Raw genomic sequence first — 25,592 nt, 5'->3', positions numbered from 1 at the left:
CTCACATTTCCTAAAAAGGAGCATGTCACCACGCAGGGTCACAAGGGAGAATAACGGGTGTGTTGGAGGCAGAGGCAGAGCAGGTCTGGAGGAGAGCCTTTGTGTGGATTCTGAGAAAGGGATGGGTGAGGCACACCAAGCAGGCTGAGCAAATGTAGGGCTGGCTAGTTTGAATAACTCCAGCAGGATGTGGGGTCTAGTTGTTTAGTACCTAGCCCTGGAGTGATTAGGGCAGGGACATAATGGTCTGGAATGGGGGCTGGAGTTGTAGCATTGCAGGTTAAGCTGCTGCGGGGTAACTGGTTAACGTAGGCATCCCATGTCAGAGTGCTGGTTTGAATCAAGAGAGTGGAATGACCCAAGTTTTTGGGCCTTGCCACCCATGTGTGAGGTCCACATGGGGTACCTGGCTCCTGGTTTTCAGCTTGGCTCAGATCGGCTGTTGTAGCCATTTTGCAAAGTGAACCAGTACATGGAAGATTCCCCTCTACCCCTCTCTACCTCTGTCACTCTGCCTTTCAAATAAGTGAATAAAACATTAAAACAAACAAAAAGGAAATAATACTCATTGATGAAAAACTTCCCTAAAATCGGGACTGTGTAAAGCCTTTACTGCATGTGGGCCAGCGCTGCGGCACCAGTGGGTGACGCTGCCACCTGCAATGCCAGCATCCCACATGGGCGCCGGTTTGAGTCCCAGCTGCTCCACTTCTGACCCAGCTCTCTGCTATGGCCTGGGAAAGCAGTAGAGGATGGCCCAAGTCCTTGGGCCCCTGCACCTGTGTGGAAGACCAGAAGAAGCTCCTGGCTCCTGACTTTGGATTGGCACACCTCTGGCCATTGCAGCCACCTGGGGAGTGAACCAGCAGTTGGAAGACCTCTCTCTCTCTCTGCCTCTCTTTCTGTCTGTGCAACTCTTTCAAAATAAATACATATTTAAAAAAAAAAAAAAAGACGTTTATTCCCATCTCTTCTTTTCAACATCATCCAGAAAGTTCTAACCAGTGCACTAAGGTAAAGGAGGGAGAAGAACATATGGATTAGAAATAAAGAAATACAGTTGGGCTGGCATTGTGGCATAGTGGGTAAAGCCACCACCTGTGACCAGTTTGAGTCCTGGCTGCTCCACTTCCAATCCAGCTCCCTGCTGATGGCTAGCCTGGGAAAAGCAGCATGGGAGACCCCAGTGAAGCTCCTGGCTTCAGCCTGGCTCAGTCCTGGCTGTTGTAGCTATCTGGGGGAGTAAATCAGTGGATAGAAGATACCTCTCTCTCTCTCTCTGTAGTTCTTACTTTCAAAATAAATAAATATTAAAAAAAAAAAGAAGAAGAAGAAGAAACAAAGTTGTCTCTATTAATAGCTATGTCAAGAATCCTATTAAATCTACAAAAAAAGAGCTCCTGGAACTAAGAGAAGAGTTTAGCAAAGTCACAGGATACAAAATCATCATATAAAAATTGATCGTATTTCTATACTAGCAACAAGCAATTGGAAAACGAAAATAAGTAAAGAATATCACATATTGATGGAGCAAGGACAAAAGCCTTACTTCTATTTTAGTCTCTTGCCCACATGACTGACAGCAGATCCCAAACCCTCCCAAGCCTCACTGCTATCTCCAGAGCTCAGCCTCAGCCCAACGCCTCCCCACTATTTTATGCTCCACAGCCCCAGCCTGTAAGAGAGCTCTGTCTGCTCTCTGCCATGTGTTTGCCCCATGTGCTTGCCGGTGGTGAGCCCCTCTTGGGTTTGCCTCTGAATAAAGCTGTTTTGGCTGTGAGTTCGGGGCTTCCGTCTCCTTTTTGTCTTGCCCTTCTACCTGTACACTTAAAATAGCACCAAAATAGTGAAACATTTAGGGATAAAGCTAACAAAATATATTCAGAATCCTTATTCTGAAAACTACAAGACACTGATGAAAGAGATCAAAGAAGAACCAAAGAAATGGAGACATATGTTTACTGCTTAGAAGGCTCAATTCTGGGGTTAGTGCTGTAGCAGGTAAAGTCATGGCCTGCAGCACCAGCATCTAATATGGGCACCAGTTCAAGTCCTGGCTGCTCCACTTCCGATCCAGCTCTCTGCTATGGCCTGGGAAAGCAGTGGAAGATGACCCAAGTCCTTGGGCCCCTGCACCCACATGGAAGACCCAGAAGAAGCTCCTGGCTCCTGGCTTTGGATCGCTGCAGCTCTGGCTATCGCAGCCAGCTGGGGAGGGAGCCAGAGAATGACTCTCTTTGCTTCTCCTTCCCTCTCTGTGTAACTCTAATTTTCAAATAAATAATAAAAAGTTAAATCTTTCGCAAAAAAACTTACTATATTACTACACTAACAAAGATGGCATAGTACTGGCAAAAGGACAGACACATAGATCAATAAAACAAAAGATGTTCCAGAAGTAGACTGATACAAATATGACCAATTGGATTTTCCTTTTTACAAAAGTACAAAGGAAATTTAATAAGGAAAGATTATCTTCTCAACAAATGATATTGGATAAATTAGGCAATATATGCAAAAGCGAAAACCTTCACCAACACCTCACACCTTTTCTTTTTTTTTTTAAACATTTATTTATTTATATGAGAGGCATAACTACAGAGAGGCAGAGAGAGAGAGAGAGGTGTTCCATCTTCTGGTTTACTCCCCATGACCACAACAGTCAGAGCTAGGCCAATCCGAAGCCAGGAGCCAGCAGCCAGGAGCCCCTTCTGGGTCTCCCACAGGAATGCAGGGGCCCAAGCACTTGGGCCATTTTCTACTGCCTTCCCAGGCCATTGCAGAGAGCTGGGTCAGAAGAGGAGCTGCTGGGACTCGAACCAGAGCCCATATGGGATGCTGGCACTGCAGGTGGCAGTTCTACCTACTATGCCACAGCACCAGCCCAGTTTATTTTCTTCTTAAATTTATTTATTTGAAAGACAGAGATACAGAAAGAGAGGAGGGAGGGAGGGAGGGAGAGGGTTAGGGAGAGGGAGAGAGAGAGAGAGAGAGGAATCTTCCATCTGCTGGTTTACTCCCCCAAATGGCTGCAATGACCAGGGTTGGGCCAGGCCTAAGCCAGGAGCCAGGAGCTTCTTCTGGATCTCACTCATGGGTGCAGAGTCCCAAGGACTTGGGCCATCTTCCGCTGCTTTCCCAAGCACATTAGCAGGGACCTGAATTGGAGGTGGAGCAGCCAGGACTAGAGCTGGCGCACATATGGGATGCAGGCAGAGGCTTAACCTTCTACACCACAGCACCAGCCCCCACCTCACATCTTTTTAAGATGTTTATTTAACTTTTATTTATTTGAAAGGCAGGGAGACAGATAGAGATCTTCTGTCTATGGTTCACTCCTCAAATGCCCATAACAGCTGAAGCTGGGCCAGGCCAAAATCAGAAGTCAGGAACTCCATTCAGGTCTCCCACATAGATGACAGAGACTCAACCACCTGAGCCGTCACCTGCTGCCTGCCAGGGTCTGCATACGCAGGGAGCTGGGACCGTAAGTTAGCAGGTACGCCAAGCCACACACTCTGACATGGGATACGGCTACCCCAAGCAGCATCTGAACTGCTACATCAAATGCCCATCACTGCTCACACCTTCTATTAAAAACACTTAGTTGAAATAGATGATAGAGCTAAAGGTAAAGCTATTGAACTTTTAAACAAAAGCATAGGAGAAAAAAACTGTCACCTTGGGTTAAACAGAGTTCTTAAATATGGCATTAAAGCACAATTTATAAGAAGTTTTTCTTCAGATGATATTAAGGGAATGAAAAGACAAGCAACAACTTAGAAGAAGAAAATATTTTCAAATTATGTTTCTAACGCTTGCACTTGGATTTGAATTCAGAATTTACAAATAACTTTTATGGGGCCGGCGCGGTAGCTCACTTGGTTAATCCTCCGCCTGTGGCGCCGGCATCCCATATGGGCGCTGGATTCTGTCCCGGTTGCTCCTCTTCCAGTCCAGCTCTCTGCTGTGGCCCAGGAAGGCAGTGGAGGATGGCCCAAGTGCTTGGGCCTTGCACCTGCATGGGAGACCAGGAGGAAGTACCTGGCTCCTGGCTTCAGAGCAGCGTAGCTCCGGCTGTAGCGGCCATTTGGGGGGTGAACCAACGGAAGGAAGACCTTTCTCTCTGTCTCTCTCACTGTCTAACTCTGCCTGTCAAATTAAAAAAAAATATATTTTTTAAATAAATAAATAATTTACAAATAACTTTCAAAATTAAATAAAACAAAAACAAACAAGTGAAAAAAAAAAGATGGGCAAAAGGTTTGCACAGGCACTTCACCAAAGAAGAGAGGCAGATGGTAAATAAGTATATGAAAAGATGCTCAACATCATGAGTCATTGGGGACTATAAATTAAAACCACAAATAGGAACAAACATACATCTATGGAAGTTTAAAAAAAAAAACAAACCTGAAAACATCAACTACTGGCCAGGACGTAGAGCAACTGGGAACTGCACTCAGGCACTACTGCAAGCCATGCAACATGATACCTCTGTCTCAGTTTATTATCAAGTTAGGCCTGCACTGGTCATGTGACCCAGTGGTCCCTCCTAGTGAAATATTTACATTCACCCAAAAAGCTTATTTGCAGGGGCTGGCGCTGCGGTGCAGCCTGTTAGGCTGCAGCTTGACATGCCAGCATTCCCGATAGGAGTGCCTGCCGGCTACAGCCCTGGCTGCCCTGCTATCAATCCAGCTCCCTGCAGGGGATGATGGTCCAGGTACCTGGGCCCCGGCCACCACATGGGAGGCCTCGATGCCATGTTTCTGGCTCCTGACTTCAGCCTGACCCACCCCTGGCTCTTGCAGGCATTTGGGGAATGAACCAGCAGATGGAAGGTGGGTCTCTCTCTCTCTCAGTCTTTCCCTTTCTCTGTAGCTCTGCCTTTCAAAAAAGAAACCTTAAAAAAGAAAGAAGAACAAACAGACTTGTATGTGAATGTTTATAGGAGTTTTATTCATAATGTCAAAACTGGAAACAACTCAAATGGAGAAATGAATTAATGAACTGTGATTTATCAATATGAAAGCAAACCACTCCCCAATAAAACAGAATGAATTACTGATCTGGCAACATCATGGCTGAATCTGAACTCTGCATGCCTACTGAAAGAAATCAAAGTCCAAGGTGCATATTTTAAGAGTCCCTGTATCCAACATTCTGGAAAAGGCAATACTTCAATGAGGCCATGACCTAAGGGTAGGGAAGGTTTTGATGAAAAGGGGGTAACACAAGAGAGTTTGGGTGGAAAGTGCTGAACTGTTCTGTATTTTGATTATGGCTATGGTTGTATGATTCAATGCATTTGCCAAAAGTGGAGGAGCTGGGACTTGAACCAGGCACTCCAACATGTGATGCAGGGGTCCCAAGCAAGTCCTAACTGCTGTGCCAAATGCCCACCTTTATATGAATTTTCTTAAAACTGAAGTTTTTTTTTTTTTCTTAAGATTGATTTATTTATTTGAAAAGCAGAGTTACAGAGACAGAGGGAGAGACAGAGAGAGGTCTTCCATCTACTTGTTCACTGTCAAAATGGCTGCAACAGGGCTGGGCCAGGCCAAAATCTGCTCATTAGCAGGAAGCAAGATGGGAAGTGGAGCAGCCACGACTTGAACAGGTGCTCACATGAGATGCCAGAATCATAGGTGGTGACTTATCCCACAGTACCACAGGGCCAGCCCCTCTTATGAATTTTTTTTAAGTTTATTCCCCTTAAATTGCTATCAAGTCAAAAAAAATTGCTATCAAGTCACCTCTCACATACAACTGCCTTATTCCCTCTTAACTTTCTATTTCCTCTCATTCCACAGAACCTAAAGCTTCGTCATCTGGAATCGCTTTCTTTTGAGTAGGTCATTCCTTCTGTCTTCATAAGGTCCAGCTCTTGTTGTTGGGAGCGATAAAATAACAGATTCTCGGCCCTTGGCACGTTGGTAGGGATCTGTTTCTCGGGTCAAAGCTGTCACTGTGAGTGGCAGGCAGGCCTCTGAGGAGCCAGGACACAGGCCAGCTGTGCCGTGACCAGTAAGAGGAAGGGAAGCTGCAGTACAACACGGGAGAGGGCTCTGGAGGCCGGGGGGCAGGTGGAGGGCCGCCAGCAGAGAGGGCACGGCGCAGGCCGGGACGACGCTGTGCTGGCTTCACACTCTGCCTCGGGCTGCCTCTGGACCTGGGCCAGTCTAAGCTTTCATTTCCTCTCTTCCGAATCTGTCAAATCTGTACTCAAATCTGTTCCACAGTCCTGTAATCAAAATCCTCTTCCTCTGTCTCCATTTATTCAAAAAATATTTGTCTTAACCGACTCCGATAACACTCTCTCCTGTTTGTACAGCACTCCGGCCCCTTTACATCTTCTTATCTCTTTTGATCCAAGGGAAGGGAAATTAGCCCCGGTTTCCAGAGGAGGAAATAGACTCAGAAAAGTTAAGTGATTAAAGTCATGCTTTTTAATAATGGGGGGGGGGGGGGGGGGACTCTCTTTCCATTAACTGTGCTCTGCTGCCCTCTAGTGTGGACATAGCATAGTCTGTACAAAGCGCTTCTACAAACGTTCACTAAGAGCCTCCTTTGTGCAAGGAACAGACAGGCATAGTTTTTGTGCTCCTGAGATTAAGATATGGAGGGGGAGAAAGGACTGCACAAATACTTATTACCGTATGGATAGGAATCCCGAGGTACAAGGTGCTGTATGAGGGTGTAAAGTAAGGTTTTGTGGGCTAGTCTGGAGGGTCAGGGATGTTTGGCATGACGTGGAATCCATTGGAATGGATCATTGATTAGGCCATGTGGGAGGTGAAGGAAAGTATCCAGGATTCCCCCAGGTCTCTGGCGTGAACACTATTACCAACGTGGGGGAGCCTTGGAGATGAGATTTTGCATGGGAAGAGCGTGATCTGACCTTTGACCTTTCATAGTCTGGGAACTTCGCGAAACAGTAAGGTGTAGGTGTGGAACCTAGTTGGATTTAGGGGTTTGAGAGCATGGTTTAGGGTAGAAATAGAAATCTGGGAGCTGTTGGGAGGCAGATGGTATTTGAAACTACAGGTATGGATGAAATCTCTTAGTGAGAAAAAGAACAGAATGAGAAGAGGGCTTATAATTGCCCTCAGAGGGGCCAGCACTGTGGTGCAGTGGGTTAACGCCCTGGCCTGAAGTGCCAGCATCCCATATGGGCCCGGTTCAAGTCTTGGCTGCTCCACTTCTGATACAGGTCTCTGCTATAGCCTGGGAAAGCAGTAGAAGATGGCCCAAGTCCTTGGGCCCCTGCACCCGTGTAGGAGACCCGGAAGAAGCTCCTGGCTCCTGGCTTTTGATTGGTGCAGCTCCGGCCATTGTGACCAATTGGGGAGTGAACCAGTGGATGGAAGACCTCTCTCTCTCTCTCTCTCTCTCTGCCTCTCTCTCTGTGTAACTCTTTCAAATAAATAAATAAATCTTTAAGAAAAAAAAAAGGTCTGGTTTTAGACTCAGAGGTCGAGGGACCTCCTGAAAAAAACTCTATAAGGCCACCATAGCCTGAGTCAGCAGACCAGTGACACATAAAATAATCTTGACGAATGACACCACCCAGAACTAAAGGCCATGTCCCTGAATCTGACGGGAAACACCCGTGACCACATCCAAGACTATGATTGCTCCGACAATGGCTCACAGCAAGGCTCAGGGTGGGCCTGGACCACGCCTCGCGCATGGACTCTGGAAGAACTGTAATTGTGGAGAAGAGTCAGGTTGGAGCCTCAACCCCAGGAACATTCTCAGGAGGAATACATACGGAGCTTAAGGACTTAGAAACGAATTCTCTTATAAAAATTAAAAAAAAAAATAGGAAAGGAAGGAGGAGGGAGGGGAGGGTGGGAAGTATCACTATGCTCTTAAATCGGTATGTGTGAAATACATGAATACATGAAATTTGTTCACCTTATGTAAACACGAAATTTAAAAATAAAATCATGAAAAAAGAAATGAATTCCCTTAAAAATACGGGACATGAGTACCCTTTAGAAAGACTGTGAGTGCCTCAGGAGTGTGGATCCCCCATTTGAAAGCCAGTGCTGCAGAAGATTGGGGGCAACCAAACCACTGCCCGGTTCCCAGTCCCTGCCATTCACCGGTGCGGCCAGCGGGCCCTGGGGGAGTCAGACCCCCATTTTAATGCTTGAAAGGTGCGAGGAGATTCAGAAGCACACAGGGGTAGCCTCAGGGACCCCTGAAAGGTTTCCGGATCTAGGTACTCCTACTCCCCCACCCAGGGACCATTACAACTATGTGTGCGTTCTAGAATCAAGCTCCAGGCACCAGGGCCTGCTGGCCCCAGTGAGATTCAGCAACATGAAGGTGAAGTACAGCTGTGATTACTTCGCACACCTCTCCAAGGTTATCCACTCCAGCTCGTTCATTCTGTCAACTTCCACGTGCTAGACAAGGTGTGAGGTGCTAGAGTTACCCCAAAAAACCATGTACACCACAGGCCACACCCTGGTAGAGCTCTGGGAGATGGACTTTGAAATAAATAATCAGAATACATGTGATAAAGAGTTGGTAAAAACTACGGGCAAGAGCTGGGAGTACATAACAAAAAATGTCTTAAATGACAAAAATCAAGCAACACTCCCCAAAGCAGGCCACACTGGAGTTATTTCTGAGAGGCCTGTAACACGCCAGAGAGAAAGGAGGTGGCGTTGGGAGGACGTTCCACAGCGTGTCACCGGGGCGGCCAGTGTCGAGGGCACTCGAAGAGCAGTGCCAGCTTCATGGACTGGAGACCTCGGTGGCCACCCAAGGCCCTGCGCTTAAAAGGGCCCCCAGCTTGTTTTAAGACTCTATTGTCATCATCTTGAAATTCTTAAATTTTTTCTTAACAAAGGGCCTTGCATTTTCATTTCATGCTGGGCCCTGAAAATTAAGTCGCAGGTCCTGGCAGAGGGCGAGAGGCAGGGAGGTGGGCTGGAGGCTCTGGCAGCCCCAGTAAGGAACGAGGGATTGCGAGACGACAGAAGACCATCTGGTCACTGCAGAGCCACGTCATTCGTTCTAACACCTACCCAGCATTCCTCTGTTTACATGTAGCGATTTCCCCAACTGGAAAAGATGGTCTTTTACAAAGATTTATTTGTTGACTGATTTGAAAGACAGAGTGACTGAGAGAGAGAGAGAGAGAGAGAGAGAGAGAGAGAGAGAAGCAGGAAGGGAGGGAGGGAGGGAGGGAAGGAGAGAGAGAGAGAGATCTTCCATCCACTGGTTTACTCCCCACATGGCCACAACAGCTAGGCCTGGACCAGGCCCAAGTCAGGAGCCAGGAACTCCGCCAGGCGTGCCATGTGAGTGACATGGGCCCAGGCACGTGGGCCATTATCTGCTGTGGCTATCACCGTTCTTAGGCACAGGGAGGTGCTGGCCAGAGCTGGACCAGAAGCAGAGCAGCCAGGACTCGGCATCTCAAGCGACGGCCACACTGCCACAACTGGAAAACACTGAAGTGGATTCTGGTCTTTTGTAAATATAAGGAATGCTGAGATGAGTAATGGTCATTTGTCTTCGCACGCAAGCAAGGCTATTCATCTAGGATAAATTCTCAGAACTCGACGTGATAGGTCAGAGGCTGCCAGGACTGCCGATTTGTGCAGAAGAATGTTTCTCTACTGTGCCTTCTGTGACTCTCCTCTCACGTCCACCTCTGGGTATTTGCAGTCTGGTAGATGCAAAAGCAGTAGCTCATTGTTCTGATTTGCCTTTTCTTAGTCACAGACGAGCTTGGTCCTTTAAAAATGTTTTCTATTTATGTGAGGACCATTGTGTCCACTGCCATGTTTTCATTGAATTATAAGTGTTTTCCTTGTTGGCTTATAAAAGCTGTCTTATGCTAAGCAAATTAATTATAAATAAATACTTGACCTAGTTTTTTGTTTGTTGCTTATTTCTGGTACTTTCTGCCTTATGGACAGGGCTTGAGCTGATACTGCCCACCTAAGTGGACTGTTATCATTCCCACTATATTCTCGTGTATTTTTTAAAGATTTATTTATTTAGGCCGGTGCTGCAGCTCAATAGGCTGATCCTCCACCTGCAGCACCGGCACCCCGGGTTCTAGTCCCAGTCGGGGCGCCGGATTCTGTCCCGGTTGCCCCTCTTCCAGGCCAGCTCTCTGCTGTGGCCCAGGAGTGCAGTGGAGGATGGCCCAAGTGCTTGGGCCCTGCACCCGCATGGGAAATCAGGAAAAGCACCTTTCTCCTGGCTTCAGATCAGCGTGGTGCGCCGGCCGCAGTGCGCCAGCCGCAGCGGCCATTGGAGGGTGAACCAACAGTAAAGGAAGACCTTTCTCTCTGTCTCTCTCTCTCTCTCACTGTCCACTCTGCCTGTCAAAAAAAAAAAAAAAAAAAAGATTTATTTATTTGAAAGGCAGAGCTACAGAGAGGCAGAGGCATGGGTCAGGAGTCGGGGAGGGATCTTCGATCCACTGGTTCACTCCCCAAATGCCCACAATGGCCGGGGCTGAGCCAGGCCGAAGCCAGGACCAGGAGCCCCTATTCTGATGTACTCTTTTCAGGAAGTGGCCTTTACAGATGATTAGAATCACTTTTTTACAAGTTCAACTCATTGGGGCAAATGATAGCCAGAATTCTGCACCTTGACTTTTTTTCTACTTGACATATTTTGGAAATAATTTCCTAAAATTTCATAAATTCATAAAATACATCATCATTTTTTAAATGGCTGCATAGACCTCCATGGTATGTACACTGCTCTAAATATGCTCTTAAAGGAAATACCCTCAAATCAGGGCTGGATCTTGAGACTGGGGTCAGGGACTTTTGGAGAGCCTGAACAATAAAGTTCTTCCCGGGGCTGGTGCTATGGCATAGCAGGTAAAGCCACCACCTGCAGTGCCAGTATCCCATATGGACACAATACCTCCAATCCAGCTCCCTGCTAATGTGCCTGGGAAAGCAGTAGAAGATGGCCCAAGTACTTGGGCCCCCGCATCCACGTGGGAGACCCGGATGAAGCTCCTGACTCCTGGCTTCAGATCACCTCACCTCCCACCATTACAGCCATTTAGCGAGTGAACCAGCAGATGGAATAAACCTCTCTCTTTCTCTCCCCCCATAACTCTTCCAAATAATTAAATAGATCTTTTTATATTTTTTAAAGATTTATTTATTTATTTGAAAGTCAGAGTTACACACAGAGAGAAGGAAAGGCAGAGAGACAGAGAGAGAGAGAGAGAGAGAGAGAGAGAGAGAGAGAGAGGGAGAAAGAGAAAGTCTTCCATCCGCTGGTTCACTCCCCAGATGGGTGCAGGTGCAAAATCCAGAGCTGTGCCGATATGAAGCCAGGAGCCAGGAGCTTCTTCTAGGTCTTCCCATGCACATAAGGGGCCCAAGGACTTGGGCCATTTTCCACTGCTTTCCCAAGCCATAGCAGGGAGCTGAATTGGAAGTGGAGTAGCCGGGACTCAAACTAGTACCTATAAGGGATGCTGGCACTGCAGGCAGTGGCTTTACCCACTATGCCACAGCGCTGGCCCCTAAATAAACATTTCTTTAAAAAAAAAATATGGTCATTCCCTTCCTCAGGCCTTCACCCTTCAATTTCTGTCAATTAAAAATTCACACAGAACTGTAGTGCAGCAAGTTGAGCCATTGCCTGCAATGTTGGCACACCATACCTGAGTGGCAGTTTGAAATGCAGCTGCTCAATTTCCTACCCGGCTTCCTGCTCATGTACCTGGAAAACAGTAGATGGTAGCCCAAGTGTCGGGGTCCCTGCCACCATGTGGGAGACCCAGAGGTAGGTTCTAGTTCCTGGTTTTGGCCTGGCATATACCTGGCTATTGCAGCCATTTGGGCAGTGAACCAGTAGGTAGAAGATCTCTCTCTCTTGCTTGCTCTCACTCTCCTTTCAAATAAAGAAATACATATTTTAAAAATTCACTCAGCCTCCCATTGCTTATAACTCCAATTTTTAAAAAAATTTGTATTTATTTATTTGAAAGGCAGAGTTACAGAGAGGAAGAGGCAGAAAGAGAAAGAGAGAGGTCTTCCATCCACTGATTCACTCCCCAAGAAGCCTCAATGGCTGGAGCTTAGCCGATCCGAAGCCAGGAGTCAGGAGCTTCTTCTGGGTCTCCCACAAGTGTGCAGGACCCCGAGTACATGGGCCATCTTCTGTTGCTTTACCAGGCACATTAGCAGAGAACTGGATCAGCAGCAGAGCAGCTGGGACATGAACAGGTGCCCATGTGGGATGCGGGCACTGCGGGCGGCAGCTTTACCCACTACACCACAGCACCAACTCCCAGAGGGCCTAGGTTTGAGTCCCAGCTCTGCTGCTGATTCCAGCTTCCTGGGGAGCCGCAGGTGATGGCTCAAGTAGTTGGATCCCTGCCACCCACACGGGAGACCACTGGGTGCCTACCTCCTGGCTTCTACCTGGTATTTGGGGAGTGAACCAGCAGATGGGAGCTGAGGATTTTCCACGAACTTTTTGAAGCCCTTCATGTTTCCTTTCTGATCTCCAAAAGGAACTTCATTTGTCTCTATTCCTATAGTTCCTGTGTCTATCTTTGCCGTTTGTGTAATCTGTCTCATTTCAGTCCCGGGGCCCTTCAGCACCAAGAGCTGTCCAGTGCTGCAGCTCCTTGCGATCACTCAACTGCTTCCTTTCTTAAAGGAAGAAAGCATCTCCACCCTGTGGTCGGGCCAGCAAGTGAGTTCCTTCCTACCGGGATGGATGGCATTCGGACGCCTGCGTGACAAGCCAGTGATCCTCGGGGAAACGCGCCACGGGAGCCTCAGGGGCTGCGGTTCTGTTCTCAACTTTCCGTGCCTCACTGCGATGGCCTCCTGACCCATCTTCCTCTCTAAAAGGCTTTTGGAAAAGCTTTCATCACAGTTCCAGACAAAAAGCAACCAGAAAATGAAAGTTCCCCCTCTGAGCTCTTCTCCCTACTGGTACCAGATTTAAGCACCTAAAAGTCCTCTTCCCTCCTCTCGCTGTGGATGAATTATCCTAACTCACAGCCAGCCTCTCCTCTTGTACGCTTGCATACTCAAGGGCATTGCTTCCAAAACTCTCCCCATCTCCCCTGCTTCATCAGTTTTCCCCTATTGGATCAGTCGCATTCAGCATGGACATTATTTCCTCCACTTGAAAAACAATAACCCTTGGCCGGCGCCGTGGCTCACTAGGCTAATCCTCCACCTTGCGGCGCCGGCACACCGGGTTCTAGTCCCGGTTGGGGCGCCGGATTCTGTCCCGGTTGCCCCTCTTCCAGGCCAGCTCTCTGCTATGGCCAGGGAGTGCAGTGGAGGATGGCCCAGGTGCTTGGGCCCTGCACCCCATGGGAGACCAGGAAAAGCACCTGGCTCCTGGCTCCTGCCAGGATCAGCGCGGTGCGCCGGCTGCAGCGGCGGCCATTGGAGGGTGAACCAACGGCAAAAGGAAGACCTTTCTCTCTCTGTCTCTCTCTCTCACTGTCCACTCTGCCTGTCAAAAAAAAAAAAAAAAAAAAAGAAAAACAATAACCCTCTTTGATTATACTTTTCCTCCAGCTGCCACATTTCTCTTTCTCTTTGTAGCAAAATTCTTTGAAAAGTGTTTATATCTTCAACACTTTCAGTTCCTCTCCTATTCCATCTTGTACCTATTCCAGTCTCATTGTTGTCCCCTGCATTTCACCAAAACACAGCTTTTCTCAAAATCACCAATAACCTCCACAATGCTAAGTCCAATAATCATTGCTTGGTCTTTATGGTATTTGACCATATGACACTGTTGACTGATCTCTCTTCCTCCAGACAATTTCTTCACTTGGCTTCCAGAATTTCTCACTCTCTTAGTTTTCTTCTTTCTGGATATTCCTTCTCAGTGTCTTTCCTTGCTTTCTCTTCATCTCCTTAGCCTCCAAATACCAGAATTGCTCCACGACCCAGTATGGGTCTCTTTTCTTCTCTACCTATACTCACATCCTAAGTAATTATTCTGTTCCCTTGACTTTCAAATGTTATCCTTATTCTGAGAACCTCCAAATTCATATTCTACTCCCAAACTCTTTCCTGAATTCAGACCCATATACAAACAGCCCACCTGTCATATCCAGCTGGGTGTTTAATAGACATCTGCCACTAAATATGACCAGAACCGAGCTGTTGATACTTCTATTTGAACCTGTTCCTCTTGCAGTTTTCTTTCTGACAGATCATGGCAATTCTATTCTTTAGCTGCCCAGGTCAAAGAGTTTGCTATAATTTCACTCTTTTTCTCATATCAATATCCATGCCATTGTCAAATTCTGTCAACTCTGTTTTCAAAAATCTATCAAGAATCCAACTAGAGGGACCAGTGTTGCAGCATAGCACATAAAACCTGCACTTATGAGGCTGGCATTCCATACTGGAATGCTGGTTCGAGTCTTGCATGTTCTACTTCCAGCTCAGTTTCCTGCTAAGGTGCTTGAGAAGGCAGCAGAAGATGACCCAAGTTCGTGGGCCCCTGCCACCCACGTGGAAGACCAAGATGGAATTACTGGCTCCTGGCTTCAGCCTGGCCCAGACCTGGCTGCTGTAGCTATTTGAGAAGTGAACCAACATATGAAAAATCTTACCCCCACACCCAGCCCGATCTCTCCCTTTCTATCACTCAGACTTTTGAATAAATAAATCTTAAACAACCAAAAAAAAAATCCAGCTGTGTCTATTTCCACCTGAACCCTAATCCAAGCCACCAACTGGATTACTACAATAGGATCCCAGTTGGTCTTTCTGTTTATAGCCTTCCAACCCAGTCAAGTAACCAATGACTTATGTTGAACCATAAGTCAGGGGCCATGGTTTTGGTGCAGGGGGTTAAGTGCTGCTTGGGATGCCTGCATCCCATGTTGGGAGTGTCTGTGATCAAGTCCCATCTCCGCTTCCAATTCAGCTTCCTGCTAATATGCCTGGGAGGCAGCAGATGACAGCCTAAGTGCTTGGGTTCCTGCCAGCCACAGGAAAGACCCAGATAGAGTTCCAGGCTTCTGACTTCAGCCTGGCCTCACCCCGGCTGCTGCAAGCATTTGGGGAGTGAACCAGCCCTCATCTTCTAAAGCTCACTCTTGTTCCATCCCACAAACACAGCTCTCCACAGTTTCTCAAGATTGCCAGGCACACCGTTGCCTCTGAATTTTAGAATTCTTTCTTTACTGAATCTATATGAAAGGCAGAGAGATGGATAGATAAAGATCTATCATCCAATGGTTTACTCCTGGATGGAGTTCCATGCTGCTGACTTTGGCCTGTACCAGTCTTGTCTATGGCACACATTTGGGGAGTGAACCAGTGGATAGTAAATCAATCAATCAATCTCTCTCTCTCTCTTTCTGTCTCTCTCCTTTTCTCTCTGCATTTCACATAGATGAAAATAAACTGCTTTTTAAGGAAGAAAATAGTGTCTTGGCATTACTGTGGCAAGGGTTTTGGCATTCACATCTATCTGTGCCTTTGTACACACAGTTCCCTTCTACTCTGCACAGCAAATTCCAGCTGGTTGACTCAAGACCTGTCTCACCTTCTGCCATCTCTAGACAGTTGCTTGTTCCCTCCCCTTTCCTCCCATAATATTTCTCTTTTCTCTTATAGCTCATATTACATTATCTTCTTGTTAGTCATGTAAGTGTTTATTTCCACAACTGTCTTCCTTAAGACAGCAACTGTAACTGAATCTGTTTATATCTCTAGCCTCTCTCACAGTTTCTAGTACCCAAAAGACATTTGATAAATCTTTGTTGAATGAAGAAATAAGAGAGAAGGTAAACAGAAGAGGGGGCTCCAGTCTTCCCACAGTGAACTCTGGGACACATATAACATTTTCTGATCAATATCAAAGTTTTTCCTAGCATCTGGTTAGTTTATCATGTGGTTTACAAATGAGTCCAGCCTTTCATGTGGAAAGGGCGGGATCATTCGTTTCATTTTACAAATAAGATAAGGGGCCAACATTGTTTCATAATGGGGAAAGCCACTGCCTGCAGAGCCAACATCCCATATGGGTGCCGGTTTGAGTCCTGACTGACCCACTTTTGATCCAGCTCTCTGCTATGGCCTGGGAAAGCAGTGGAAGATAGCCCAAGTGCTTGGGCCCCTGTACATGCATGGGAGACCCAGAAGAAGCTCCTGGCTCCTGGCTTCAGATTGGCACAGCTCCAGCTGTTGCAGCCAACTAGGGAGTGAACCAGCAGATGGAAGACCTCTCTTTCTCTGCCTCTACTTCTCTGTAACTCTTTCAAATAAATAAATAAACCTTTTTAAAAAATAAGAAAATCAGCTGCGGGCGCAGCAGGTTAGCTCCCTGGTCTGAAGCACTGGCATCCCATATGGGTGATGGTTCAAGACCCGGCTGCTCCACTTCCAATCCAGCTCTCTGCTATGGCCTGGGAAAGCAGTTGAAAATGGCCCAAGTCCTTGGGCCCCTGCACTCGCATGGGAGACCCAGAGAAAGCTCCTGACTCCTGGCTTCAGATTGGCACAGCTCCAGCCATTGTGGCCAGTTGGGGGTGAACCAGCAGATGGAAGACCTCTCTCTCTCTCTCTCTCCCTCTCCTCTTTATGTGTAACTCTGACTTTCCAATAAATAAATAAATCTTAAAAAAATAAGGAAATCAAGGCTTAAAGATATGAAGTGACTTGCCCAAAAACCACACTGAGTTTGGCAAATGCAAGCAAGTTGAGGTCACCAGTATTTGTTTCACAGGATTTATCTATGAAGACTAAATGAGTTACAATGCAGTACAGTGCTTAGCCCAGAGCCTGGTATGTGTTAGGCATTCAATAAATGATAACTTTTTTTTACTATTATTATTTCCTCCTGTCTAGACCTTTACAGGTGTCTTCCAGCCTCTCTGCTGGGGGCACAGGGGTCGGGAGGTAATAGTCTCTACTAGAGGAGAACCAACATAGAACATTTCATCCTCATGGCAACCTCATGCAGTAATATTGGCACTGTTTTCTAAAAACATAAAAGAGCCAAGATTTGAACCTAGGCCTTAGGCCTGACTCTAAAGCCCGTGCCCTTTGCACATCTCCAAATTACCGGGTAATGGTAGAACACCATTCACAAGTTCTTCCGTGCAAACAAACTGCAGCCAACACCCTCTCCCCAGTTTCCTTGGGAATACAGCCCAAGGTCATTATCCCAGTGTTCCCCACCTTGTCCTGCCGCCCTCCTTTCCCAGCGCTGCCCTATGGGAACTGCCCAACCACACCCTGGACGGCCTCAACGGCCTATGCAGAAGGCCCTCTCTGCTCCCTCCCCTGGTTTAACTGCAGCCTTTCCCTCAGGGCCCAGCTGGAGTCCTCCCTCCAACACAGTACCTCTATTGGCCTGGGAACACCTGCCTGCAACCTTTTTCACAGCTAGTGCATGTTGTCTTTTAAAAACTTTTTTTATTTTTAAAACTATTTTTAAGTATTTATTTGTAAGGCAGAGTTACACAGAGAGGAGAGACAGAGAAAGATCTTCCATCCGCTAGTTCACTCCCCAAATGGTCACAACGACCAAGCTGGGCCAGGCTTGAGCCAGGAGCTTCTTCCAGGTCTCCCACACATGGGTGCAGGGGCCCAAAGACTTGGGCGTTCTTCCCCTGCCTTCCCAGGTGCATTAGCAGGAAGCTGGCTCAACCCACAGCGCCACAGCGCAGGCCCCTGTCCTGTTCTCTGTGCTCCTTTTGCTCACCAAGCTGTAAATGCCCACGCTTTGGGGAAATCGCCCTTCTTTTTAGTCGTTGTTGTTTAATATCTATTGTAGCCCAGAGCCCTACACATAGAAAGTGCTCAACAACTATAGCCTGTTTTGCACGAAAAATGATCATTCCAGCTGGTGAGCCCGCTCCCTCTTGGAGGGTTGGGGGAGGGCAGAATGAGCTTCACCTGAACGTCACCTAATGTCCCCCAGGTCATCCTTTCAGCAGCCCCACACCTCTCACCCTGCCAGGGGCAACCCCTTGGACCCAGGACGATTTCTTCAGCTCCTCTTCCAATCCCACCCTTACCTAGGGCCGTGCCTCAGTTCCCTCCCCTAGGCTGTCTCTCACCCCCTCTCCTCCAGCGTCAGGCCTCAGACCCTCTCCCCCAGTGCTGTTCCTTCGGCTTCGGACCCCGAGTCCCGGCCGTCCTCCCCCAGAGCCATCCCGTGATTCCACCCGCAAGATTATTCCAGCAGCCTCCTAGCTCTCCCTCGGGCCTGACCCCACGCCCCCTCCTCCACTCCCACCGCCTTGGACCCTGCCCCTGCAGCTGCGCTGGTAGCCCCGCCGACCCTCTCCGCAGCGCCGCTGCTCGGCGCCGGCCCCAGGCCCCGCCCCGAGCCCGCGCCCCCGCAGGTCCGGCCCGGGTGCTGCCCCCACGCCCCCGGCCGCCCCCTGCCGGGGCGGGGCGCGCGGAGGCGGGGGCGCGCTGGCGGCCGAGGCGGCGGCGGCGGCGGAGGCAGGCGGGCCGGGCGCGTGTCCGCGGCGCCGTGACTCGGCGGCTCCGCAGCGGCTGCAGCGGGAGGACCCGGCCGTAGCCGCCGCCGCCGCCGCCGCCATCGCAGCCGGGCGGCCGGGCCCCGCCGCCGGGATGCCGAGGAGCCGGGGCGGCCGCGCCGCGCGGGGCCCGCCGCCGCCGCCGCCGCCGGGCCGGGCCCCGCGCTGGAACTGCTGGCGGGCCCCGGGGCGGCGGCTGCTGCTGCTGCTGCTGCTGCCCGCGCTCTGCTGCCTCCCAGGCGCCGCGCGGGCGGCGGTGGCGGCGGCGGGGGCCGGCGACCGGACGGCGGCGGTGGCGGCTGCGCGGGCGACCGAGGCGGAGGCGCCCTTCGCCGGGCAGGTGGGGCTGGCGCGCCGGGCCGGGGCGCGGGCTCGGGGGGCTCTGGGCAGAGCGAGGGGCGGCGCCGGGGCTGGGCCGGGGCCGGGTTGCGGCTGTGGCTGGGGGCGCCGAGGCGGCGCGCCGGGGGTCAGCGCCTGGGGTCCGGCCGCGGCCCAGGGCGGGGGCTGGGGAGGGCCGCGCAGAGGCCGCTCCGGCCCGGAGCTGCTTCAGCACCGCGGACAGGGGCAGCGGGCGGGGGCGGACCGGGAGGGTCGGGACTGTTGTGGCGGCGGTGGGGTGTGTGGCCTGCATGACTGTGTGTGAGAGGGAAACCGTACAACGCCTCGGAGTAAATAGTAAGCGCCGCCAGTGTGTTGTGGGTTGGGAGAAGAAACCGAGGATGTTCAAGCTGGGGAAGGGGGGGGGGGGGGAGCGCCGGAAGGACCCTGTCGTTGTCTTGTCTGAAGGACTGTCAGGTGGAGGTGGCCCCACAGGGCAGAACCGGGGCTACCTGAGGAGGGGGTGGGGGGTGCCAGAACACACATTTCTGCTCCATAAAGGAAGAAGTTTGTAACAATTGGAGCTGCTCAGCCAGCCCAGGAGGCGGTGAGCTGCTCGTCACGGGCATGTGCAAGCCAGAGCTCCAAGGAGGGACTGGGTGGGTACGTGCATAAAGCCTGCATGGTAACAGTAACGGCAGCTCCGGTATTCACCGAACACTCACTGTGTGCCAGGTCTGGTGCTATGCTGTATATGAATTAGCTCGTTTAATCCTTGCAGCCTCTCAGCCGGGTGATTGCAATTTTCACCCCCATTTTGCAGATGAGGATAGAGGCTTAGAGAGCTTAAGTACCTTGCCCAAGTTCACACACCCAGTGAATGATGGACTTGGGGTTATAATCTAGGCAGGCTGACCCTCGAATGTACCCATGACTTCTAAATCACATGAGGGAGGGGTAGTTGGACTAGGTAATTTCTCCAGGTTCTCCCAGCCTAGAGGTCTGCGATGCTAATAAACCATGTCGGACACTGGTATGTAGCTGGGGAAAATCTGAGCAATTGCCCGAGTTACCCTAAGACATGGAACGTGTTTGTTGAAGCAGTCTGTTCAGAAGAATCTGCCCGAACAGCAACTGTTAATTAGGCACGGGACTCAGGGGTTCATGAATTCCGGGCAGGACTGTGTTCACATCTGCAAGTGTGAGTTTCCCTAAGAGAGGATCCTAAGGTTTTTTTATGGGTACTAAAATGATTTTAAAAAATAAAATAAATAAAACCGCGGTGTGCAGAAGAACCACTCACTGCAGCTGACAGTTGTCCTCCTAAGATCTCATAACTGCTGCTGGCTTTCAGCGAAAAGTTTACCTAGCCTGTTTGTGCTTTCAGCTTTATCACATGTCCAAGTAATGCATTTCATGAATGTATACCCTAGAGAAAGTAGGATTTTTTTTTTTTTTGAGACTTCCTGCGTGTACAGGGTGAGGTGGAAAGACCCTGGCCTGGAATTTAGGAGGTCTGGGCTCTAATCTAACCTTGACCCTGGCGGTTTCTGTGACCTTGAGCAATTTCCTTGCCCTCTCCAGGCTTGGATTTCACCATCCTTCATGTAAGAGGTAGGGCTAGATGATCTCAACGCTGAAGCCTTTTTAGTCCTGTGATATTTCAAGCATTATGAGCAGGCTCTTCCCTTGAATCTGTCAGGACTTGGAAAGAAGGTTGTATTTACCTCTTCCATATCCTATTAACTTTACAGGTTTTGATTGTTCTGCCTCTCTAAGCCTCCCCCACTCCCCAAGCTTAAGTTTCCCTTAGAATAGCTATTCTGGGTCATTTTTATGGCCCTTTTCTGGATATTTTGGGACGCTAACTTTCAACAGATGTAAACCTCCCACTTGTCCCCACATGAGAGACCCTATGGCTTTGCTACAGAAGGGCTGATTTCTTTGGTTTCCAGGTGCTGTCCTGCTTCTGCCCATGCCTTTGTCAACTATCCTGATCGCAACACTTTAGGCCACTGCCTTTAGGAAACAGTCTACGGTAGCTCCCTGATTCCCTTCCTGGGTCAAAGCCGATAGCCTGGAACCCAACACCTGCATGTGGATTATTTCTGTCAGAGTGCGTCATGTTACATTTCCCCGTTGACAGGTATCTGCCACTCTCTACCTTCCTTCAGGTGTTTCCCCCACCCCCACTCCCTTCTCCTTTCCATGTCCCTATCTGAAAGGGCTTACTATGGTCTGCAGTCCTGAAATTTTCACTTTGCTCTACTTCTTCTGGATCACTCATAAAAAATTTAAGTCAGCCAGGTCCCAGCATGGTCTCTTGGGGCAGCCTGCACTCAATCCTCTTTCATTCAGAGAAGTGACCATTTATTTCCATCTGTTATTTCCTATCTCCATGTGAGTCTCAGGCCCTGATTAAAAAAAAAAAAAAAAAAAGAAGCAGCACCCTCAATTCCACAATGACTCCATTTTAAATGTCTATAATACTTTGTCCAAAAGCTCCTGAAAAACAGACCAAGTAGACCCACTGCTTCTCTCAACTGTTGGTGTCTAATTATCCCTTCACTGAAAATTAGTGGGTCACACGATTGAAGCCTTCTGGAAATCTTGTTGCTTTTCAACAGCAGATCATGTTGGGTACTCCTTTCTCTCTTAAGGCCCCTGGAGCCTGGTTCCACCTACATCCCCATGAGCAGCCATCTTGCCCACTGCATATCGATGATGCATCCTTCCACTAGAAAAAGCCCGTCTCCTCCGTCCTGATGAGCACCCCTGGTTCTCGGACATTGTTTACTTGTGCACCCCTCCCTGCTCATCCGAAACCTTTCTTTACAGTTTCAGCTCAAGCTTTGTTTCCTCAAGAAACTTTCTCTGACCTCTCTGGCCACCATTTACTCTGTCTTCTCTGGAGAACACTTTGAAGCAACCCCACCCAGTTTGTCATGTAATATTTTTGCATACTTAAAACATTAGCAGGGTGGGGGTAAGGGGAGACTGTGGTTCTTGGTCAGGGCTTTCCCCAACCAAAACACTTTATTGATTGAACACAGTCTTCAACTCTAAACGCCCACCATTAAGTATTCAATAGCGTTCAAGGATTCTACTCCTCACCCTCAATGCCAGAAATGGCATGAATCTGAAATAGGCACTCACAGGCATCTCAAAACCCTTCTCAGGGATGAGATTGCCTATCGTCCATCCTTCAGTGGAAATAGAAGCTGTTCCTTTTGCTGGGAGTTCCAGATTTCACCCTCAAGATCTTTTGTAACTCTGTGGGGGACTGTCATCTAGTAGTGGTGACACACAACACAGAGGGTTGGAGAGGTGACCAAGACCTTCTAGATCACCAAGTACACAGTAGCATTTAATTCATACTTTTTGAATAACCTTAAATAAATTGCCCAAGGGCACAAACCTTGATAACAGGTAATTCAGAACTGGAATTTTTCCTGGGTCTCCTAAATTCTTTATTATTATTATTATTATCTTAATTTTTACTTATTTACTTATTTATTTGAGCCTAGAGAAAGATCTTCCATCCTCCTCAGTTAGGCCAAAGCCAGGAGTCTCCACCCAGATCTCCCACCTGGCTGGCAGGTACCCAACTACTTGAGCCATCACCTGCACCTCTTAGGATGCACATTAGCATGAAACTAGAATTGGAAGCAGAGTCCAGACTTGGACCCAGGCACTCTGATGTGGGACGAAAGCATCCCCAAGTAGTGACTTAACCACTGAACCAAAAGCCTGCTCCTCCTAATGTCTGTTTTTTTTGTTTGTTTTTTTTTTTTGTTTTTGTTTTTGTCTTTTTTTTTTTTTTTTTGACAGGCAGATTGTTTAGTGAGAGAGACAGAGAGAAAAGTCTTCCTTTTGCCATTGGTTCACCCTCCAATGGCCGCCACGGCTGGCGTGCTGTGGCCGGCGCAACGCGCTCATCCAAAGGTCCTAATGTCTTAAGTTATAAGCATTTTGGCCGGCGCCGCAGCTCACTAGGCTAATCCTCTGCCTTGCGGCGCCGGCACCCCGGGTTCTAGTCCCGGTTGGGGTGCTGGATTCTGTCCCAGTTGCTCCTCTTCCAGACCAATTCTCTGCTGTGGCCCGGGAAGGCAGTGGAGGATGGCCCAGGTGCTTGGGCCCTGCACCCACATGGGAGACCAGCAGGAAGTACCTGGCTCCTGGCTTTGAATTGGCACAGTGTGCCAGGCAGTGGTGGCCATTTGGGGGGTGAACCAACGGAAGGAAGACCTTTCTCTCTGTCTCTCTCTCTCACTATCTAACTCTGCCTGTCAAAAAAAAAAGAAAGTTATAAGCATTTTTCATTGTCTTTGGCTTCTGATTTCACATCTCTGATCTTTCAATATGAAGCCAAGAAAAAAAAAAGATTCCATCTGTTTTCCCATTTGCGGCCTTATTTCTTTTATATTTTGCACAACAGGGGGTCCCACTGACTCTCTAATTGGCTTCCTACTTTTAGTTATTTAAATCATCCTTTTCTCTTTGATTAGCTGACTTGAATGTCCCTCAAATAATTTTTTGGCCTTACTGTCTTCCAGCTTGACTCTGAGGATGGTAAGAACAAGCACAAAAGAGATAAGCCACTCAGCGCAGGCCACATGAGTAGCAGAGTGGGGCTCTGAGACCCCGGCATAATGGACTCCCACCCTTGAGACTGGTTTTGAGTGATTTGCTCTGGGCAGATGGAGAACATTCTTAGGTTTGCACCTGCAGTCAAAGGAGATTAGAGCCCTGAGTGAGTCTGGGGTGGGACAGACCTATTAAGAAGCCCTAACACATTCTCAAGCCAAAAAATTATTTTGGTGTGATCACAGCCTCCATTCTTGTGGGGGGGTGGGGTGGGGAATCTGTTAGAAAGTGCTTTCCTTTTGCATGAGCTGGATCTTGCCTGCTCCATTTTGACTTCCTTCTCTCTTATTACGGCTGTGGGTTTTCCTACTACTGTAATAGCCCGATCTTTCTGTAAGGTGCTTTGCAGTTTCTAGGCGCTTTCATGTGTGTGGCCCTGTTTGATCCTGGCAACAGCACCATGGCGAGGACAGGAAAGATACTGTCCTCATTTTATAGGCGAGTAAACAGAGACTCGGAGAGACCATGTGACTTACCCACCATCCTCTCCAGGGACCCACACGTAGCTAAAACACTGCCAAGTGAGGACCAGAAACTGAATTTTCTGTCCCTTAGCTCCGTGCTTTCCCCTCTACCCGACCCAGTCTGGTTCTGGATTATTAGCATAGCCTTTTAGCCACCTTCCCACTTCCAGGCTAAAAGAGACAGTTTCAAAACTAATAAAAGTAGATTCTACCGAATTCTACGGAAGAGCTGGATCTTCGGAAATGCCTGATACACTACATGATGGGGCACTTGAAACTCAAAAGTGGGAGGAACAAACTGAAGCCAAGGTCTCCTCGATACCCCGAATAGCACCTGACATTCCACACAGGTGATACGTTGTTTTTACATTAATTTTGTTGCCTGAGTCCCCCCCACCAACTTCTCTGAATGGTGCTTGGCACACAAAAGTCAGCACCTTTTTTTGGAGAATAAAAACTTTTTTTTTTTTTTTTTTTGAGATCTAAGGAGGGTGTAGAGGAGCACTCGGGAGGGAGGGAATGAGGACCCCAACCTCAGCTGGGGGAGTCGGTGAATGCTTCAGGGAGTAGGTGGTGTCCGAGACGAACCTTCGAGAGAGAGGAAGGATGGAGAAGAGTGGGTGGGCAGTCCAGACAGGAGGGGACACAGGAACCAGGCTCCCGCCAGTGCGTGGCGTGGTGAGGAAACCGTGGGTAGCTGGATGTGCCTGCAGCATCGAGTTCCTTGCAGTTTACAGTAGGAGGGTTCAAGGAAAGCAGGGAAGGGAGGCTGAGAAGAGACTGCAAGCTTGGCTTCTGTCCACAGGCTGAGGGGAGTCGTGAGAGCTCTGAGCAGGAAGAGGACCTGCTCAGGGACGTGCTGAGGAAGGAGGGGGACTGGGGCGTAGTCACAGCCAAGGCTGAGCCTCAGTGCCGATCTTCCATGTGAGTGCGGGGACACAGCTACCTGAGCATCACTGCTGCCTCCCGGGGTCTCCATGAGCTGGAAGCTGGAGTCGGGAGCCAGAGCCGGGAATCAGACACAGGCACTCTGCTGTGAGTGAGGGTGTCAGCCGCTAGGCTAAATGTATGCTCCCTGCTTTTAAGCTTTCTTATTGCATGTTAGGCCCAGTCCTCACTTTAGGGAATAGTAATCTGATAAAGGTGTGAATTCTGGTCCTGGCCTTCCTGCTCCAAGAGATTTTTCTTCATTATTACTCCGTGTATTCATTTCAAGTGCCAATGTTGAACTAGCTGTAATGAACAGTAGCATAATAGTAGACACACACACAGGCTTCAAAAAGCTCAGGGAGGGGCCAGCGCTATGGGATAGCAGGTAAAGCTGCCGCCAGCTGTGCTGGCATCCCATATGGCTGCTGGTTCTAGTCCCAGCTTCTCCACTTTCTATCCAGCTCTCTGCTATGGCCTGGGAAAGCACTAGAAGATGGCCCAAGTCCTTGGTCCCCTGCACCCACATGGGAAACCCAGAAGAAGCTTCTGGCTCCTGGCTTCAGATTAGCCCAGCTCCAGCCATTGCGACCATTTAAGGAGTGAACCAATGGTTGGAAGACTTCTCTGCCTCTGCCTCTCTGTGACTCTGCCTTTCAAATAAATGAATAAATCTTTAAAATAAATAAGTAAATAAATCTTTGTAAAAAAAAAACTCAGGGAAATACTCATCATCT

At 48.8% G+C, this 25,592-nt stretch overlaps 1 protein-coding gene across 1 annotated transcript in view; it reads left to right on the top strand.

The window, feature by feature from the left end:
- Positions 1-7,587: 7,587 nt before the first annotated feature.
- MMP24 (matrix metallopeptidase 24) overlaps positions 7,588-25,592 on the top strand; it is a 61,859-nt gene continuing 43,854 nt past the window's right edge. The window contains exons 1-3 of the mRNA XM_051846145.3: positions 7,588-7,670; positions 8,256-8,379; positions 18,306-18,839. Of these exons, the coding sequence (XP_051702105.2) occupies positions 7,588-7,670; positions 8,256-8,379; positions 18,306-18,839 (741 nt within the window). The remainder of the gene's footprint in view (positions 7,671-8,255; positions 8,380-18,305; positions 18,840-25,592) is intronic.

This window comes from Oryctolagus cuniculus, chromosome 11 (genome assembly GCF_051225735.1).
Source record: "Oryctolagus cuniculus isolate XC-2025 breed Fujian yellow rabbit chromosome 11, ASM5122573v1, whole genome shotgun sequence".
Lineage (NCBI taxonomy): Eukaryota > Metazoa > Chordata > Mammalia > Lagomorpha > Leporidae > Oryctolagus > Oryctolagus cuniculus.
This window is presented reverse-complemented; position numbering and strand designations above follow the sequence as displayed.